Source organism: Silurus aristotelis (genome assembly GCF_946808225.1).
Source record: "Silurus aristotelis genome assembly, chromosome: 26".
In the NCBI taxonomy this organism is placed as follows: Eukaryota; Metazoa; Chordata; class Actinopteri; order Siluriformes; family Siluridae; genus Silurus; species Silurus aristotelis.
Window position 1 is genome coordinate 2,799,288 of NC_139599.1, and position 18,807 is coordinate 2,818,094.

Consider the following 18,807-nt stretch of genomic DNA (forward strand, 5'->3'; position numbering starts at 1 on the left):
TCCACACGTAATCACAGAGTTTTTAGTAATCTTAAATACGAGAAAGGATTATCCACGAGTAAAAACTTTATCATGGCCATATATAGCGTGTTGTGTATCTATGTGGTGCATTAATGGAAACTTGTGCTTCCACTGCTTTAAAAACTAGTTTAGACCAGTATGATTACTAAATGTTAAATTATTGTATTCAATTATGTGTGACTTAAGTAACTTAAAAAAAAATATTAAAGAAAAAAAGAAAAATGATGGATTATTGATTGGTGTGAGATGATGGAGGAACCACTTTCGCAAGCTGTGACTGTAGCATGCAGAGACGATAAGTACTGCGAGGACGAAGGGAACGTGCGAGGTTCTGATACATCCTGGTACTTTTACTCTGTAATGAACGAGTTTGACTGGCTGAAATGTTCTGTTCGAAACAATAAAATTCGGTGTACACTGATCTGAATGCTGTGCTTCTTTCTTTTGGAAAATGTCATTAAAACTATTAAGACAATGTAAATATATAAACAGGTATTAAAATAACATACTATGCGGACAAAAGTATTAGGACACCATTTTATTGTACAGGACTTTTGATGTGGTAGCATGAAATTATAGGAGACTCAAACCTGTTCAAACATGACAATGCTGCTGTGCACAAAGACACCTCCATGAAGATGTGCTTCACACGGTTCGGAGTGGAAGATCTCCTTTTAAATATCTCTATCCTTAACCCTAAACATTAATGAATGTAAACACTGACTACACCTCAGGCCTGTTTACCTCACCTACATCAGTACCTGACTTAACTAACACCCGTGTGAATCTCTCACGAATCTCTTCAAACGCACTCCAGTATCTAGTGGAACATCTCCCCAGAAGTGTGCGGGTTATTATAACGGGATTGAGTGTGTAATGGGATGTTTGGGGAGGAAATAAAGAACACATGAAATGTGTCCACAAACTTTTGTCCATAGAAAGAATACAAAGTGTGTTCGGAAGTGTGTGAAGTGTGAACTTAATGGTGCATGGTGTAATGGTGCAACAATGATGCAACATAAATTATGTATATATTATTTCTGAATAACAAACATATTGGTTAACCAATTTTTAGGACTAAATGCTGCCCCCTATTGGATATATTTAGATCTGCAGTTAAAAAAAATATATAAATATGCTTAATTTGAAAACTAAATATATTAAATATACTGAACAAAATTATAAACACGACACTTTTGTTTTTGCCCCCATTTTTTATGAGCTGAACTCAAAGACCTAAGACTTTTTCTATGTACACAAAAGGCCTGTTTCTCACAAATATTGTTCACAAATCTGTCTAAATCTGCCTATAAAGTGAGCAGATTTGATCCTTTGCCGAGATAATCCATCCACCTCACCTTAGGCTGGCCACAATAAATTTATTTTAATATTCTATTTAATACACGTGCACAAAAGAAGGGAAACAATTGTGACTTTGCCCAGGTTTATTTAGGAGGAACAAAAGAAAATTATAGGAAGAAGAAGAAAAAAAAAAAAAATCATCTGATTTTTGTATTACTCCTTCATTATGTTCCAACAGTGTGCTGAATTAAAAGTTTAGTGTAAGCACATATTCCAAATAAATATCATTTAGCTTTAAATCATTAAAACACAGACACCTCACACCCACTATTCTTCATTCATCTCATGTTTTCTGCAGTAGGCAGGTACTAGTAGTAGCAATTCAAAAATCATATCCATTTCCCACACAACAGTTTAAATATACAGTATGTTACACAGTTACACTATTTACACGTGTGTTACAAGCGCAATACCCCTCTCACTTCTCCATCAGAAAAAGAAATGTGAAAGTCAGAAGCGGAGTTAACAAGCGCGGGAGAACAAGCGCACTTCTGAGAACAATAAAAAGAAAGAAAAGGGGGGAAAAAAGAATAAAAGAAAGTAAGAAATGGCAAAACCCCCCAAAAAAACTCATCCATTTCATTTATTCACTTCTGACCAAATACACAAACACACCAGGGGTGAAGAAGATAAAAGTGCTTGGGTGTATAATAACGAGTCGATCGCGAATACGTTCGACACGCTTCCAGTTCTAATGAATGGAATGATTACAGCTCGTGACTTTTTCACGCATCAGGGTAACGGACGTTGCTCATCTCAAACCGAATCTCGACGGTCTGTAAATCTCGGCAGACGAATACAAACGTAACAAAGGCTTCTAATAAAAGTATATTTATATATACACAACTTTTACAACCTTGAACACTTCGACTTCCTTGGAAGCCTTGAAACTCTCAGCCAATTAAAATGCAGTCGGAATCATAGAGTTCACCCTCCGCTCATCACAAACACGTCATTCTTACCTACGTATAATATATATATATATATATATTTCTCTACATCTAGAGCAATTCTACACACTTTCCTTGTGTGTGTTTTGAAATCTAAACACACTCCAGTAACAATTATATACATCCATGTAGGTTCTTCAGGTGCAAGAGAGAAACAAACGCTTTTCAATAACCTGCGTGAGCAATTATCCATAATTTGTTCTTTCAGCTTCTGCCTTTCCAAAGACTCGGCTTTAAAGCTGTTATGATATTGATGTTATGACCTCCAGCCTTGCTGTAATTTTAATATTGAGCTCGATAAACGTGATTATTAATATTCTTCTCGTTATCGTACAGTTCAGTCTAAAACTTGCATACAACTTGCTGGACACTTTCAATCCAATACTCTTTCGCATACTGTCCAAAAAAAAAGAAAAAAAAAAAAAAGAAAAAAGATAATTCTGGTCTTACATAATACCTTCCCTTCGTTAGGTTGCTTCGAACTACATGCATGTACACGTGAGACGCCTCATTTGAACTGCGTTTGTACCTGTATTTGTTTGTCGGTGAAGAAACACGGAGTGCTGGATGTAAGTCTGGGTATGTAAGATGTTTCAGTCTTGCGCCCCCTAGTGGATATCAAGATCCATATTAATTCACCAGATAAGTCAAAACAAAGTGCATAGTCAGTTGCTCAGGAGCAAATTTAACCACAAATATAGCAGGGTGTGAGAATTATGGAACACACATACTGTCACATTAATTTTGTGTAGTAGACACTCAAGGAAACGTGATAATTTTTCATTCCCCTCCTTAGGATTTCAATTTCCATGAAATCGGAAAACAGCAGAGACGTCGTTCTATTGCACCTAATGTTCAAAGGATTTAAAAAAAAAAACAAGACAGGAACCCATGGAAAGCACACAGCAGGTCAAACGCAGTACGCCAGGTTAGATATATTCTTGTATAAAAATGCGTTTTGGATCATAACGAACAAACCCTCGTAACGAAGAAAAAAAAAACAGGGCTCGAGGTAAAGAAGCCTTCACACCCACCACCAGAACCTCAGACATGAGTAAATAAAAAACACTGAATGCCACACACTCAAAGCAAAACTCCAGTTACATCATGCGTTTCATTACGTTGGCTTTTGTTTGTGCGCAAAAAAAAAAAAAAAGGTGAAAGACAGCTGAAAAAGTGGGAGGTCTTCATTCCAGCAAGAGCTAGACGTGAGGAGAGGAGAGGCTTTTCAGACCACCATGATCTTGACTTCATCGTTCTCGTCGGGCTTGTAGAAGAACGGGATGCAAGGGTTCTCTCCGAAGAACAAAGGAGGCTGGGTTTCAGGGCTCTGCATCTCCTGGAGGAGCTGCATGATCTGCCGAGCCGTGCCGTCCTCTCTGGGTCTGAGTGAAGATCCGGCAGGGGGGTCGAGTCTGTCCTGTGGACCTTCGTCTCGCTTCGTCTCCTCGTTTGGAGGCAAATCGACAGTTGTGCTCATGTCCATCGATTCTGTAGTGAGAAGGAAAAAAAAGACAGCCGAATTATAGAGGAGAGATCAGGCATAACATTATGAGCACCTTCCTAATATTGTGTTGGTCCCCCTTTTGCTGCCAAAACATTTCTGACCCTGTTAACAGCGTGAACTTCTCCAGCAATTTGAGATACAGGAGCTCATCTTTTGGATTGGACCACAAGTGCATCAGTGAGTTTTGGAGATGCTCTGACCCAGTTGTCCATCACAATTTGTCAATCTCGCTCAAATCTCGCCCATTTTTTCTGCTTCTAACACAGAATGTTCACTTGCTGCCTAATAAATAAATCCACCCACTAACAGGTGCCATGACTCACGGGTCCTAATGTTACGCTTGGATGTTGTAAATGTATATGTGAATTGCACAAATGTGAATGTTCAAATAGACATACCCGGGCCATCCACAGCATCCAGCTCCAGATGTGTCCCTGTAGGTGAAATAACGTCCTCTGAAGCAGGCATGAAGTCAGGATTATTGATTGAACTCATGTAGCGTGTGTACCACTCGTTTCTCTCCCCGACCAAACGCATCACCAGATCCTGCAGCTCCGACAACTTTGTCTGCAGGCATTAAAGTGAGAACAAAACTGGGCTAAATATTTGAATCATATATAAACATATTTCAATCATATATAAATCTATCAACATGTAGCATTACTTCATGAAATTCTGGAGGGCAAAAACCGCTTTAGTTTGAACAGGAATGCAAAAAATACAGTATACAGACAAAAGTATTAGGACACGTGACATTTCCAGCCTTCCAGACTTTTTCAGCATTGGGTCTCAACACAAGGAGACCCAATGCTGAAAACATGCTCTGCACGGGTTCGAGTGAAAGATCTTAAATGGCCTGCTATAGCGCTCCAATCCTATTGAACCCCTTTGGGATGAACTGGAACGCTGGCTGCACCTCAGACCTCCTCACGTGACCTACAGGAGTAGGCCAATAAAGTCAACAAATGTCCATAATCACGCTCCAAAATCTATTGTAACATCTTCCCAGAAGAGTGGAGCTTATCACTAAAAATAGGGACAAAATGTGGAATGGGATGTTCAAAAACGCACACGTGAATGAATCAAGTGTCCACAAATTGTCCATTTCATGTATAAATAATTTGGACGGAATGCATTGTAGATGTAAACTTATCTTCAACGAACATACTAACAGTACCTTCATCTCCTCTTTGTCTCTAGCGAGCCGGCTTATAAACTCCTCCTTCTCATGGTGTTTCTGCTTCATGATTGCTCTCTGGTTTTGATACAGAGCAATGTATTCACCTAAAAACAGAGTTACAGGGAGAATTAAAAAGGAAGAAAGGCATGTCATCATATAACATCTCTCAAGAACCAAGCCTAGTTTCCTCACCGATTGTATCGGTTTCTCCAGACAACTGAATGCAGCGATGCTCCAGCTCCTCCACTCGTTCCTTCAAGTCCACCTTCTCCTGCATCAAGCTAGTGAATCTATCCTGGAGCTTTTCCATGGCGCTCCGAAGTCCCTCGTGCACCACCAAAGGAACGCTTTCTGTACTCCCTACATACACGTTCCCAGTTATACTAATATACAAACTCAAATGTGAGGAGTTCATCAGAGTTCAGTGCTGGGTTCTTACCAGTTTCAGAACATGCGTCGTGGTGGTGATGTTCATGACTAGTGGCTACTTGCATAAGTGCAGCCTGGTGCAGCCTCCTCTCTTCTTCTAACCTGCGCACAACTTCGTCTCGCTCTTCCTCCAGACGCGATAAAGCGGAGTGCAGAAACTCCTCCTGTTACCCCCAAAAAAAGCATTAAAATTCAACCTGACTGCATTGCTCGCTTGTTAGTCTTGACCAATAATTAAATAACATTTACCATTTCCTCTCTGCTCTCAAAGTCCTCTGGGATGGCTATGGAAGATTTCTGGAAGGTTTCTGGTAGGGAATAGCTTTCCACTCCATCGCCTTGGCAAACACAAGATTGTCATTTAGTGATTTAATGCTACAATATACATACAAAAAAGTGCATTTTTCAATCTGAATCTGAAATCTGGTCTTACCCTGGTCCCTGAGGGATGTGTTTAAAGAAGAGTTGTTTAGTAACTCCTGAACTTCTGTTTTAAGCTGCTCATTATCCTTGGCCAGCTGATAAAGTCTTTCCTGAATGGTTTGTAAACAATAATATCAGCAAGTGCTGCCACCAATTCCATCTAGAGATACTGAGGTATGTTTTATTTCAACAATAAAAATTTAAAGATTTTCTAAAAAGGAAACAAATTACTTGTTAATTTTAAAAGACGTGCCATATTTTCTCCATATATAATCCATAGCTGCAGCCCCACATTATTTTAGATTTAGACTTTAGAAGGTTAAAGGAAATGCTCAAATTAGTCCATCATTTCACTATATACTAGTACTAAATTTCCAGGAAACTCTTTGACTGACCTGGGCCTCCTGCAGCTGTAACTGGCTCTGCTCCAGCTGCACTTTTCCCTGCACTTCATCGTGCTGCAGTCGGTCCATCAGCTGCGTCTGGTGCAGGAACTGCTTATGAAGCTGCTCCCGTTCAGAGACCAACTGCTGGTAGCCAGCTGAGTACTGCTGCAGAAGGGCCAGGAACTGATCCCTCTGCTCCTGGAGGGACGTAGAGTCCTGTATCCGCTCCATCATCTGAAAGAACAGATGATAGTAGTAGTTAGTAGTAGCTTGTTTTTATTTTGTTAGTTTTTTAAACCAGACTGTTATCTTTACGATAATTAGATATTGATACCTGTTCTTTGGCATTATGGAGGTCCTCCTGAAGCTGGCCCATCTTGCGAGCAATCTCCTTTTTCACATGCTGCTCTGATTGAAGAGCACTGGTCAGCTCCATATTCTCGTTGGTCTAATAATGGTACAAAAATAATTGTGTGAGAAAGGAGGCAAACTGTGATGTAGCAAGTAGTTCGTTCACAAACACAGATACACACACAGGCACATTCTTACCAGCTTAACAAAACCGTTCTGCAGCTCTGCCAGCTGATCTTTGAGCTCCCGGTTCTGAGCGAGGGCTCGGCTGATGGTGGCTTTGTCGCTCTGAACGTCCTCCAGGATGCGCAGTTTGTCTTGAGTCTCCTCTGCTGCACCTTGCGCCCGCATCTCCAACTCCTCCAGTCTTGTCTCCTGCTCCTGCACCAACCGGCTCAGCTGCTCATTATCCCGAACCTACAACATCAAAGACTAGTAAATTTTTCATTACAAAATCTTCTTAATTAGGCAACCATTACAGCTGATGGACTTTCAGTTCCTGGTCATCATCTCTCTTTTGTTTTGTTTGTTTCTTCTACTGAATCATGAAAATGTGCTAAAAGAAATATGAATATATTTAATATAATTGTGTAATTAATAAATTATAATTAAACATAATTTAGCAGTCTTGCGTGTAAAAACAAACAGCATGTGGTGTCAGTGATTCGCCTCTGGAGGCCGCTCTTGTAACGACACCAGCCCGATAGCCAAAATACCAATAGGCAAAACTGATGACCCGGTCAACCTATAACTCGGTCCTGTTCCCTAATACTGATTGTAAAATAATAACACTAGCCATGTAAAAAATAAATAAATAAATAAATAAATAAATATTAGGAAATGCACCCTTTCTCAAATGATTTTTTATTACAAAATAGCCTAACAGTCACAGACAAGAGCTGGCTATGATACTCAGTCTAAGTGTCACCTGGTCTTTACACCAAACCTGAATCATCTCATCTGCTACCAGCATGAGGTGTACAGAAATCCAGGGCATCAAGTCCAAAGATCTCTCTGCTGGGAACCAGGGTTCTGACCTGTGCTTGGTATTGTAGATTGAGCGCATCTCTCTCCTGCTGCAGTTCATAGATGCTCTCCTCCAGAGCCAGCTCTTTCTCTGATGGCCCTGAGGTCTGTGATGTTGCCTTGCTCTCCTGCTCCTGAGACAGTGAAGCTGAGGAACAAAGAGAGAAATGGACCATTACTTTTATAGAGAGCACCATCCTTCTGAGAAACTGAAAAACAAATGAAAAACAAAAAAGCTCAATTTTTAAAACAGTTTGATGTTTAGATTATTAAGAGAGTCTTGATGTAGACCTGCTGTATTTTTCAGCTCTGAAATCTGCTCCTGTAGCTCCTGGATCTGAGCAGTGCTCCTGTCCCTCTCCTCTGACATCAGAGTTACCTGGACACCACAACAATCACAACATGAGTCATGTATTAAAGTTTTCCGGTTGTCTTCGTGTGTAGAAGGGATTGTACCTGAGTGAGAAGCTGCTCAGTTTTGTCTTTCCAGACTCTGCCTTCTTCCTGAATCTGTTCTGCGTACTGGTCTCGCTCTCTCTGTAGCTGTGCAACTGACTCCAGGAGCTACAACATCAAAACAGAGGGTAAAGATAGTAAAACAAATCACAGTCACAGAAACGTTACACACACACACCCACACCCACCCACCTGCGCTGTGTGAATCTCAAGCTGATGCTTCTCCTCCAGAAGCAGCTGCACCTGTTGGGGCTCAGATGGAGCTCCTGACTGACTAGAAAACTGGCAGAGATAGATTCAAAAAAATAATAATTGACACGAGGTTTAAGATATTTGTACATATATTTGAGACAGAGTTTTAAAAAAAAAAAATATACAGTTATAACACAGAACGAAAGCAGACCGATCAGTCGCTAACAAGAGTCACCTGCTGAAGCATAACATCAGCCATTTCCAGGCGCTTGCGCAGTTCATCCAGCTCCAGACCCAGAGCGCTGTTCTCGCTCACTTTTAACTTCAGCTGTTCAGCCAGCTCGGAGCTCTGCTGCTTCATCTCTTCATTCACATTACTGAATAAGAAAGAACGCATGCACGAGGGGAAAAAATTTCATAAAAATCAGAACTGCAAGTGCTTGCTGCATACAAAAAAAAAATAATTTATCATAAAAGAACTTACTTTAATCTGAAGATTTCCAGGCGAAGACTGTCCCTGTCCTTCTCCAGCTCTTTATTATGCTGTTTAAGTAAATAAAAAAATTTAAATAAAAAAGGTATTGCATTCATTTCAATATATCAGGTATATACACGATATGGTCAAAATTATTGGGACACCTGACTATTCCAGCCATATTTGGATTAGCATTACATAATCCCTTTTCACTTGAACTAGGAGATCCTAAACCTGTTCCAACATGACACTGCCCCTGTGCACATAACCAGCACCTCCTATAGAGCTCTGATCTCAACCCTATTGAATGCCTCGAATGGGATAAACGTGAACGATGAATGCACCCCAGGCTTCCTCACCTCACCTACACCAGTGCCTGACTTTATTAACAACGTTGTGACTGAATAAGCAAAAAGCACATATTATGCTCAGGTGTCCACAAACAGTTCATATATTATATTATCAGGTGATCCTAATTTATTAAAAAAAAATAATAATAATCTTAATTCGTAAAAAAGTAAAATTTTGCTTTATAGATCCCCCCCCCAATGATGCACCTTCTCAAACTGTTTCTGCTGTGTAGACACTGTGGATAAAGTCCGCTCCAGCTCAGACACCCTCTGCTTGCTGGCTTGCAGACGATTATTCAGCTCTTCTGCCTCTCCTGAGACAGACAAACAGAAAGCACACATTGGGAACACATATGATTACACCTGAAACAATGACCTGTTTAACCTTAACATTCTAACTGCTCACGCACGCTCACACACCTGTCTTCTGACGTGCCGCATGCTGTGTAAATGACAAGGCGGTCTGCAGTTCAGATTTCTCAGACACCAGGATGCCGATGGTCTGGATATGAACCTAAAACCGCATAAACATATTTCCTGGTCATCACACCACAATAAATTTAACAGCCTAAACACAGCGCTACATTAATGAGCTTGAAGTCTGCCTTCACACCTTGGAGCGGTAAATGAACTCGTTGTGAAGTTGCATGTTTTGGGGTGTGAATAACATTTTGTGAATACAGCATATGAATAGTCTACATCACTATCATGATCGTTTTATTCACTGTGCTGCTAAACACCGAAATGCACGACCTGCTAAAGTATGGAAAAAAATCTTTTGATTTCCAAAAGATGAAAAGGCTGCGTACCTGCAGCTGTTCACGCATAGCCCCATGTTCCTTGGCGAACTTCTGCTCGAAATTCTTCCGCTCCTGAAAAGAAAGAAATGAACAGGGTTTCTGCAGGTTTCACAAAACCATTTTTTTAAGACCTATATCACGACGAAGACAAACACACACACAAATACGTTGTTAGCAACTGGCCTTAACTGAGCTCTGAATACCGTTTTTTTTCCCAGTCAATAATCGCTAAACTTGCGCTTCCTCATAGCTGAAAAATAAAATCCGTTTTACATCCCAAGAGAAATTCTCCCCAATAACAGAACTGATTAACAAGCTGATTGGCTGTTGCACGTTGGTCTCGTTTATAGTCGTAATACAGCAAATTATATTTAAACCAGCGGAAGGAAACAACACACCACAGAAACAAAAATATTCTAAAGTGCGCTATTCTAAAGGAGCGACAAAATAAAGACCTGTTTAAAATTATTTAAGACCTAGAACAGTGAACTTTTTAAGCACTAAAAATTTTATTGTTCTTTATTTTACTTTTTAAGACCCTTCATAAATGTTTTTATTACAGTTTTTAAGAAACAAAATATTAATTAACAAGATATGGAGCTATTTTAAAGATCATATAAACATTTACTGATATTCAAGAGATTTTGCTAGAATTTGTCATTAATGCCATGTAAATGCCATTTACAACAATAAGTGGTTCTTCCCCAAACTGTTACCACAAAGCTGGAGGCACACAAATCTACTGCATGTGGTGTCTTTGAATGCGGTAGCATGAAATTTTCCCTTCACTTGCACTAGCAGACCCAAACCTGTTACAGCATTTACATCGGGTAACATGAAGGATCCCCTGCTCCAACCCCACCCCACTGAACAGCATGAATGTGAACTCTGACTGCACCCCATGGCTCCTCACCCCACCCACAGTAGCTGACTTTATTAACACCCTTGTAGCTGAATAAGCATAAATCTTCACAAGCACACTAAAACCGAGTGAAACATCAAAGCACATATGAATCTTTTGGTCAGGTGTCCACATACTTTTGCCCATACAGTATAAACTTTCTTTTCGGCTTCTCCCGTTAGGGGTCGCCACAGCGGATCCTCCGCACGTTTGATTTGGCACATGTTTTACGCTGGATGCCCTTCCTAACGCAACCCTCCCCAATTTATCCGGGCTTGGGACCGGCACTAAGAGTGGCTGGGGATGGTTCCCTGACCGGGAATCGAAACCCGGGTCGCAGCGGTGGGAGCGCTGCATCTTAACCACTAGACCACCATTAAATGCATATCTCTAATACATAAACATACATCCTAAAGACAGATTTCTGCCCTGAATATTTACCTTCTGCATCAGCTCAGACAGCTCCTGAGACTGCTTCGTCTAAAACACACACACCAAAAAAAGATGATTAGAGGAACCACTTTAAATGGAGTTCAAGGTGCTGACCGGAGCGGAGTGAATAAAACAAACAGTACAGAGCTTACAGGGACAACAGCCAAGAAAAAAGCTTTTTGCAAAAGGAATTAGTCAGATCACCCGACCTGAAAACCTGACAGGCAAAGAAACTAATTGGCTTTGTTAATGGAAAGCGACAGAAACGAAAAACTCAAGGAAAAATTAGTATGAGTTAAAAGAAAACAAAAAAACAATCAAAAACCATAATAATAATAATAATGGGAGCATGATAGCCGGGCATGCCAGGTGCTTTAATAAGTGTGCAAGTGTGTACGCAGGAACTCGTGCCACCGTGGTGTAACTGTGATGTGAATTAGGGTCGGGGTATAAAGCTGGGTGTTACTATGGCAATGTAGCAAAAAAAAACACCCATATGGTATGCATATCACTATTTCTCGCACCTCATTTGGACACCCTTACCAGTGTCTCTATCTTTGCAGTGAGCTGGGAGTTTTTTAGATTGCTGGAGTCCAGAGCGGCTGCCAGCTCCTGGTTTCGAGTCTGAACGTGCAGGCATGCAGAGAGAAACAGAGGAATGTGAAAGGTCAAACAGAAATGCAAAACAAAAATAATAATAAAAATAATAATAATAACTAAAAAAAAAAAAAACATTTATGACAGAAAATGATTGAATAAAATGTCTTTTTGGAGGAAATGTGTATAATGTGTCCTGATAAAGGAACATCGGGCAAATTACAAGTTCTTGGTAGTGAAAGTAATTATTATTAAATAAACAAACAAACAAAAATAAACAGAGAATAAGCTATGGTCAAAACCCTAAACAATTAAACCCCTATTACTTTTTTTTCCTTCATATTCTTATATTTTTAAAAGATATAATTTTGATTTACAAAAAATATATTTATATTATTATAAAAAAATTTATATATATATATATATATTACACACACACACACACACACACACACACACACACACACACACACACACACACACACACACACACACACACACACACACACACACACACACACACACACACACATGTACACAGTACAGACCAAAAGTTTGGACACACCTTCTCATTCAAAGAGTTTTCTTTATTTTCATGACTATGTAAATTGTAGTCACACTGAAGGCATCAAGGGCTATTTGACCAAGAAGGAGAGTGATGGGGTGCTGCGCCAGATGACCTGGCCTCCACAGTCACCGGACCTGAACCCAATCGAGATGGTTTAGGGGTGAGCTGGACCGCAGAGTGAAGGCAAAATGGCCAACAAGTGCCAAGCATCTTTTGGGGAACTCCTTCAAGACTGTTGGAAGACCATTTCAGGTGACTACCTCTTGAAGCACATCAAGAGAATGCCAAGAGTGTGCAAAGCAGTAATCAAAGCAAAAGGTGGCTACTTTGAAGAACCTAGAATGACATTTTTCAGTTGTTTCACACTTTTTTGTTATGTATATAATTCCATATATAATTCCACATGTGTTAATTCATAGTTTTGATGCCTTCAGTGTGAATCTACAATTTTCATAGTCATGAAATAAAGAAAACTCTTTGAATGAGAAGATGTGTCCAAACTTTTGGTCTGTACTGTGTATGTATATATATATATATATATATATATATATATATATATATATATATATATATATATATATATATATATATATATATATACACACACACACACACACACACACACACACACACAATTTTCTTCCTCTTTTGCCAGCTCTTTTGCTGTGGGGTCACCACAGCAGACCATCCATCTCCATACTACTCTGTCCTCGACATTTGTCCTTTTACATAACATCTACCTGCATGTCTTCCCTCACTACATCCATAAACCAAAAATGTTTACACAATAAAAGAACAAAAATAAGTTTTTCTGAAAAATAAATTCTGCGTGTGCTTCCAGGCAGTTTTATTTATTATCATTAATAGAAATATATCATAGGCACATTATCATACATTAAATGATATGAGAAATATATAGAAGCTATAACTATATGGAAAAATGTTTGTGGACACCTGACTAAGATTGGCATTATATAATAATTTTGGCTGTTATAAAACCTCCAGTCTTCTGGGAAGATCTTGCAATGTGCTTGTTGAGTATTTGTAAATTCAGGCACTGATGTAGGTGAGGTGAGGAGGCATGGGGGGCAGTCAGCATTCCAATTAATACCAAAGTTGTAGAATAGAGTTGAGGTCAGATCTCTATAGCAGGAAATCTTACACTTCAACCCATGTAAACCATGTCTTCATGAAGATGGATTGAATCATTAAGTTCCAGTTAAGAGGAAATCAATGGTACTATCAAAATTACAATTGTGTGCCTCCAACATTGTGCAACAGTTTCAGAGAGAGAGAGAGAGAGAGAGAGAGAGAGAGAGAGAGAGAGAGGAAAAAAAAAGTCAGGGAAAAGTCCCAATACTTTTGGCTTATAATGTATATATCTTTTTTTTTTTTTTTTTTTTACTTAAAACTTCTATCATGGATTTGCTTAAGAAATATTACATATAATTGCTTTGAGGGACTCAATATTTTTTTCAACTTTAATACCGTAGATTACAGTAGCATCAGAAATCTGATCCTGCTTCCAACATGGTCTAACAAACGTGTGTGATTTAGTAGTGCATTTCACAAGACGACAAGATGAAATGGACGATATTCTTCAACCCTTTGAGATATTATCCTTAAAATATAACACAAAATGGCCGAGAGATGAGACTCGCATCATGTTAAGACGATTACGCAATCTACGTTTGCAGTGTGTTCGCTATGACATTACCTCCAGTTCTTTCTCACTGAGAGGTGACGCTCCGGTCTCGCCATTGATATATGATGATGGTGACTGGAGCACAGACAGGACGAACAGACAAAGAGGAAAGACCATCAAAGAAAGTCAAAGAAAAGTTGAAATATTATGCTTAAACTGTAACACGCACATCATTGCATATTTTATCATATCCTATTTTAAGAGAACAGAATGTCTGCACTAGCTTATCAGTATGCTTGTTGTGAGAGACCATTCTTAAAGGTGGCACCTCACCTCTGCGAGAAGACCGTTGAGCTGCTGAGAGAGCTGCCTCAGGCTCTCGGTGGATGACAGCGGCCTGGGAAACACACACAAAACCATACACACAATGAGTTTGAGAAAAAATAAAAGCACGACACACAATGGGGGGTATTCAGCCTTTCGCTTGGTAGAGTGAGGAGTTAATAATAAAATTACTCACGCTGCTATTCAGGCCTTTAAAATCTATCTATAAAGCAGGACGATATTTGGATTCGAGGTTTTGTCACTGTCTGAGACTTTGTCCTAAGCGCGAACAATCAACCTCAAATACTCAACCAGGAAATAAAAAGGTAAGACTGAGTTAGGGATAAAAATGCGATGCAGTGTAGTGATTCAGCACAATGCGATAAAATAATATGATGTTCTACAATTCAATATGGTACCTGACAGCAAATAATCAAATTTACCTAAGTACCTTCTAACGTCAAACGCATGATGCGTTCACAAACATGCCTTTGTAGTGCAAAAAAAAAACCAAAAAAAAAAACCAAAAACAAACATTTAAATACAACCAGACGTTCTTTTCCTGTTCTGTCTCCAGGAAGATGCAGCTCTACCTCTGCCATGTTAATCTGTATTCTATCTGACTCTCAGGACACGCCTCTGTAGTGTTGTGATACGTCGTATTCACGTGGCAGCAGTAGCGCTAATAGAACGCGCTCAAGGATGACAAATAATCGAAAAAAATTAACTAAAAAGGGATGACCAAGTAAACCTCACCTGTTTTCCTCCATGGTGTGTTCATCCCCGTTGGCATCCAGATCGCAGGTCTGCTGCAGATGCAGATGGAGAAAAAAAGAAAAAGGAAAGTATGATGCAAAGGAAGGAAAGGCTGATGTGAGAGTGGGGAAAAAAATCTCTAAATCCTGAGATCTACAGTAGACAAAACAATAACTGTAGCTGACAAACCAACATCGAGCAGCAGACATAGTAACAAACTAAACCAACTGAACAGTGGAAAATAAAGGTTAAGACACAAACAGCAATGAAGGTTGAAGTCTAGGATTGGGCAGTGCTCAGAAACCCAGGCTGAGACGTCAGACAGACCTGCAGGTCAGCGCTGTCAGTGAGACACTCCGAGTTAGTAGCAGTGGGGAGGTTAGAAACAGGAGAGCAGCGACCAGGTTCTCCTGTTTCCTCCTGCATCGAAGAAATCGCAGACTCTTGTTCTCCTAATTCACCATGGTCCTGACATATCACACACAACACAAAGACAATGCTGAAACCGCAAGCTGTTAGTGCGCTAACACGGGCCAAACAGCTTTCAGGTGTAGCGGAGATGCACAGGTACGTGCAGAATGCTTGCTAGCTGATTGGTTAATGAGCTGCACAAACAAAAACACACAGACATTTTATATGTCAAATGTACAAACTTTTTATTCTTGGGTGTTAAGTGTTAGATAACATGATGTTCCTTTTGAGTCATAAATTTACCTGCATTACCTGTATGAGCTTCTATCCATCCACATCCATCCATTCGTACACACAGGCATAAAATATTTATCCATTCGAATTCATCCATTTACATAGGACCATACAGACTTTTATAGAGAGGCATCCATCCATCACAAAATTCCATTCAGATATCTATCCACACAGGCAGACACTCATCCATCTATCCATCCATCCATCAATGCCACTTAGATTAGCATTTATCCATCCATCCACACAGGAATCTAACTAAGGAACCTATTCATCCGTCCACCAATTAATCCACCTATTCACACTGACATATATTAGATGTCAACCGATTAATCGGTTTTGCCGTTTAATCGGCATTGATAGTTTATTGCTGGAACTATCCGCAAAAATCCATACTGACAGTTTTTCCCAGCTTCCGGTCCGCTGCAATTACGAGAGTGGCCTCTAGGGGCCAATCACTGATGCCACATGCTGTTTGTTTTTACATGCGAGACTGCGTGCTGCACGGAGAGCGCTACATTATATTTATACATTCATCCAAACTATGATAAATATTGTCATACATAAATACTGATCATTTATTTTTTTTTTTACTTTGATTTAAATGTAGTTTAATTTTGTTGCACAATAACTTACACACAGCACGAGGACGTTTTAAACATAAATTAATGTAATATTTATGTTATTTGCCAAGACGGACACTCTGGACCGTATTTTCTGTGCAGGGTTTAAGAAATGATGTGTGTTATGCGATGGAGGAACGCACAGTGCGTGTAGGGGGCGTGGCCTCAGTAGCCCTGCAGTAGGTGTGCCGTGTGCATGTGATTGATGAATGTGCAGGAAATTGCACTAAATCTGTTTGTTTTAACTGAGATTATCTATTTTTATAACTACATTTTATCTTCCTGATAACCTCCAATTTAGTAAATTCCTAGTTTTTTTTCCATGGAATTAACTGAAATTAACTGCTTAAGGAACACAAAAGAATGAGGAATGCAATCCAGCAATGATTAAATCTCAACATGCAGTATGTTGTAATACAAAAAGTACCAAAACAAAAAAATGTCAAGCATTTCCATGAGAGCTACATGAAAAGCAGCATTCCTGCTAGAGGCATTCTACCCAGCAAAGAGAAACTCCTCAGAGAGCGGAAATGCAAATAACATAACAGAAAGATGTAAAGAGACCATGTCCTGCAAAAGTAACTGCTGAATAAACATCTTTGCATGCAGGAAAACCTGGGGATCGAGGAAGAAAGAGGAAGAAAGAGATGGAGGAAAGGAATGAGAGAGTCCTAGCTCACCTGGCTGTTGACCAAATGAGGAAGAGTTACTCCATTAGTCAGACTAAGATCAGACACCATAACTTTGAGAATATTCTCAATCTATAGGAGAAGGAAAAGGAGGAGGAGTGAAGAAACAGGTAGGACAGGGGTACAGCAAGCAAGAGAAAGGACCGGAGATTTCTACAATTTGTTGGAATGGAATTTATCATTTTTGTCTTTATACAGAAGTCAATCTGTGACCAAAAAAAATATTTTACTCTTTCCAGCTCATATAAATGAATCCAAAGATCCCAGTTCGTTATGATATAATGAGCGCAAGGAGACTCACATGATCCGGCGAGTGTCTGTCGGAAGACAGGGTATCTGCCTGACCCCCTCCCTTCACCTTCCTCTTCTTCTTTGGTCCAGTGTTGACTGGCGATTGTGTACTCTTCTGCTGAAACTCTTTCAGCTGTCAATCAAAAGACATGAAAATGAGCAATTAGGAGTCAGGACAACAGCAACACTGCTACTCACACGTAAACTCATTTTGTACCACTGCACCCTTCGATGTAATCAAATCCAATATGTCTTTACATGCACTTTTGTGATAGATGATAAATGCGCATGAGCACGATGCTACGTTTTGATGATCTGTCAGTTAAATCAGTCACACATATTTCTCCGAAGACTCATACAAAGCTTATGCATTATGGATTAAACCAGCCAAAAAACAATCGCAATGCAAATATTAAAATATCGAAAAATCTATGGAACGTTCCTTAAATATTAACCAAATTACACATTTATGTCTCATACATGTATTTTGTAGTGAAATGCTTTGTACGACTGTCCAACATGTAAAAAGAATATAAAAAAATTCAGGTATGAAATATAAGTATAAAAAAAAACTATAAATTATACATACAAAGCGAAGACAGAATGGGATGCTTATGGCGTGTACAGCATGTACAAACCATGATCAGGCCAGAATTAGTGAAATAACATGCTCAGGATTGGTTAAACCGCTTCAGAGTTTCAGTAAGACACTCCAGCACAAACTCTTTCAGAGCCATAAACATTATAAAACAAGACTAGTGCAGTTTTGCTCAATGTTCTCCCATTTACTTTTGCTGGAAATGACACACAGCAGCCAGAAAGAAACACGCTATTGTAGTGTAATTTGGGAGTAACTCAAAACATTTACTCAGAATTTGGTACCAGACAGAAAAACAAGACATCTGTAAATCTGTTGAATGCTATCTTTCATTTTTGTAGCTCTTCTATTCGAGTTAATCTTGTCGTAGACAGAGTCACATTTTCAGAGAATTGAAAACTATAACAAGTCTAAGACAAACCCCTGTGGGATACCAATCAATTCAATTGGTAACGATCAGTCGATAAATCAAATACAGGCAAGAACTTTTCCGTTTGAACAAACGAAACATTACTAAACCACTAGTAGAAATATTTAATGGTCAACTTTGGTGAGCGTTGAGCCAGAAGCACACCCTCCATCAAAATGTGTGCCATGCAGTAACTCCCATCAAGTGTAACAGCTGTCAGGGGAGAAGGTAGACATCTGATAAAGTGTGTCATATCTCACATTCCTGTTTAATCCAAGCTCGAGGAGTCAGAAAGTTCTCATGAACAGATTAGGACCCGATTAGGACCAAACAACACGTAAATTCTCTTTCTTATGGTCTGGGT

General features: G+C 39.4%; 1 protein-coding gene across 6 annotated transcripts in view; it reads right to left on the reverse strand.

Moving 5' to 3' along the window:
• Positions 1 to 2,630: 2,630 nt before the first annotated feature.
• The window catches only part of golga2 (golgin A2), a 17,073-nt gene continuing 896 nt past the window's right edge, over positions 2,631 to 18,807 (reverse strand). Inside the window, exons 2-28 of one of the 6 annotated variants that reach the window (XM_083530663.1) lie at positions 17,447 to 17,569; positions 17,137 to 17,217; positions 15,459 to 15,599; positions 15,132 to 15,184; positions 14,385 to 14,448; positions 14,124 to 14,186; positions 11,785 to 11,865; positions 11,251 to 11,289; positions 9,918 to 9,980; positions 9,529 to 9,622; positions 9,316 to 9,422; positions 8,768 to 8,826; positions 8,519 to 8,660; positions 8,284 to 8,373; positions 8,092 to 8,199; positions 7,927 to 8,014; positions 7,647 to 7,783; positions 6,808 to 7,026; positions 6,593 to 6,706; positions 6,268 to 6,492; positions 5,883 to 5,982; positions 5,699 to 5,787; positions 5,460 to 5,613; positions 5,213 to 5,380; positions 5,018 to 5,124; positions 4,239 to 4,407; positions 3,477 to 3,824 (exon numbers count right to left, since the gene is read on the reverse strand). In XM_083530663.1, coding sequence (XP_083386789.1) covers positions 3,562 to 3,824; positions 4,239 to 4,407; positions 5,018 to 5,124; positions 5,213 to 5,380; positions 5,460 to 5,613; positions 5,699 to 5,787; positions 5,883 to 5,982; positions 6,268 to 6,492; positions 6,593 to 6,706; positions 6,808 to 7,026; positions 7,647 to 7,783; positions 7,927 to 8,014; positions 8,092 to 8,199; positions 8,284 to 8,373; positions 8,519 to 8,660; positions 8,768 to 8,826; positions 9,316 to 9,422; positions 9,529 to 9,622; positions 9,918 to 9,980; positions 11,251 to 11,289; positions 11,785 to 11,865; positions 14,124 to 14,186; positions 14,385 to 14,448; positions 15,132 to 15,184; positions 15,459 to 15,599; positions 17,137 to 17,217; positions 17,447 to 17,569 — 3,141 coding nt within the window. In that variant the 3' untranslated portion in view covers positions 3,477 to 3,561. Of the gene's footprint in view, positions 3,825 to 4,238; positions 4,408 to 5,017; positions 5,125 to 5,212; positions 5,381 to 5,459; positions 5,614 to 5,698; positions 5,788 to 5,882; positions 5,983 to 6,267; positions 6,493 to 6,592; positions 6,707 to 6,807; positions 7,027 to 7,646; positions 7,784 to 7,926; positions 8,015 to 8,091; positions 8,200 to 8,283; positions 8,374 to 8,518; positions 8,661 to 8,767; positions 8,827 to 9,315; positions 9,423 to 9,528; positions 9,623 to 9,917; positions 9,981 to 11,250; positions 11,290 to 11,784; positions 11,866 to 14,123; positions 14,187 to 14,384; positions 14,449 to 15,131; positions 15,185 to 15,458; positions 15,600 to 17,136; positions 17,218 to 17,446; positions 17,570 to 18,807 lie in introns of all 6 variants that reach the window. The other 5 variants (XM_083530664.1, XM_083530665.1, XM_083530666.1 and 2 more) reach the window with 5 other exon arrangements.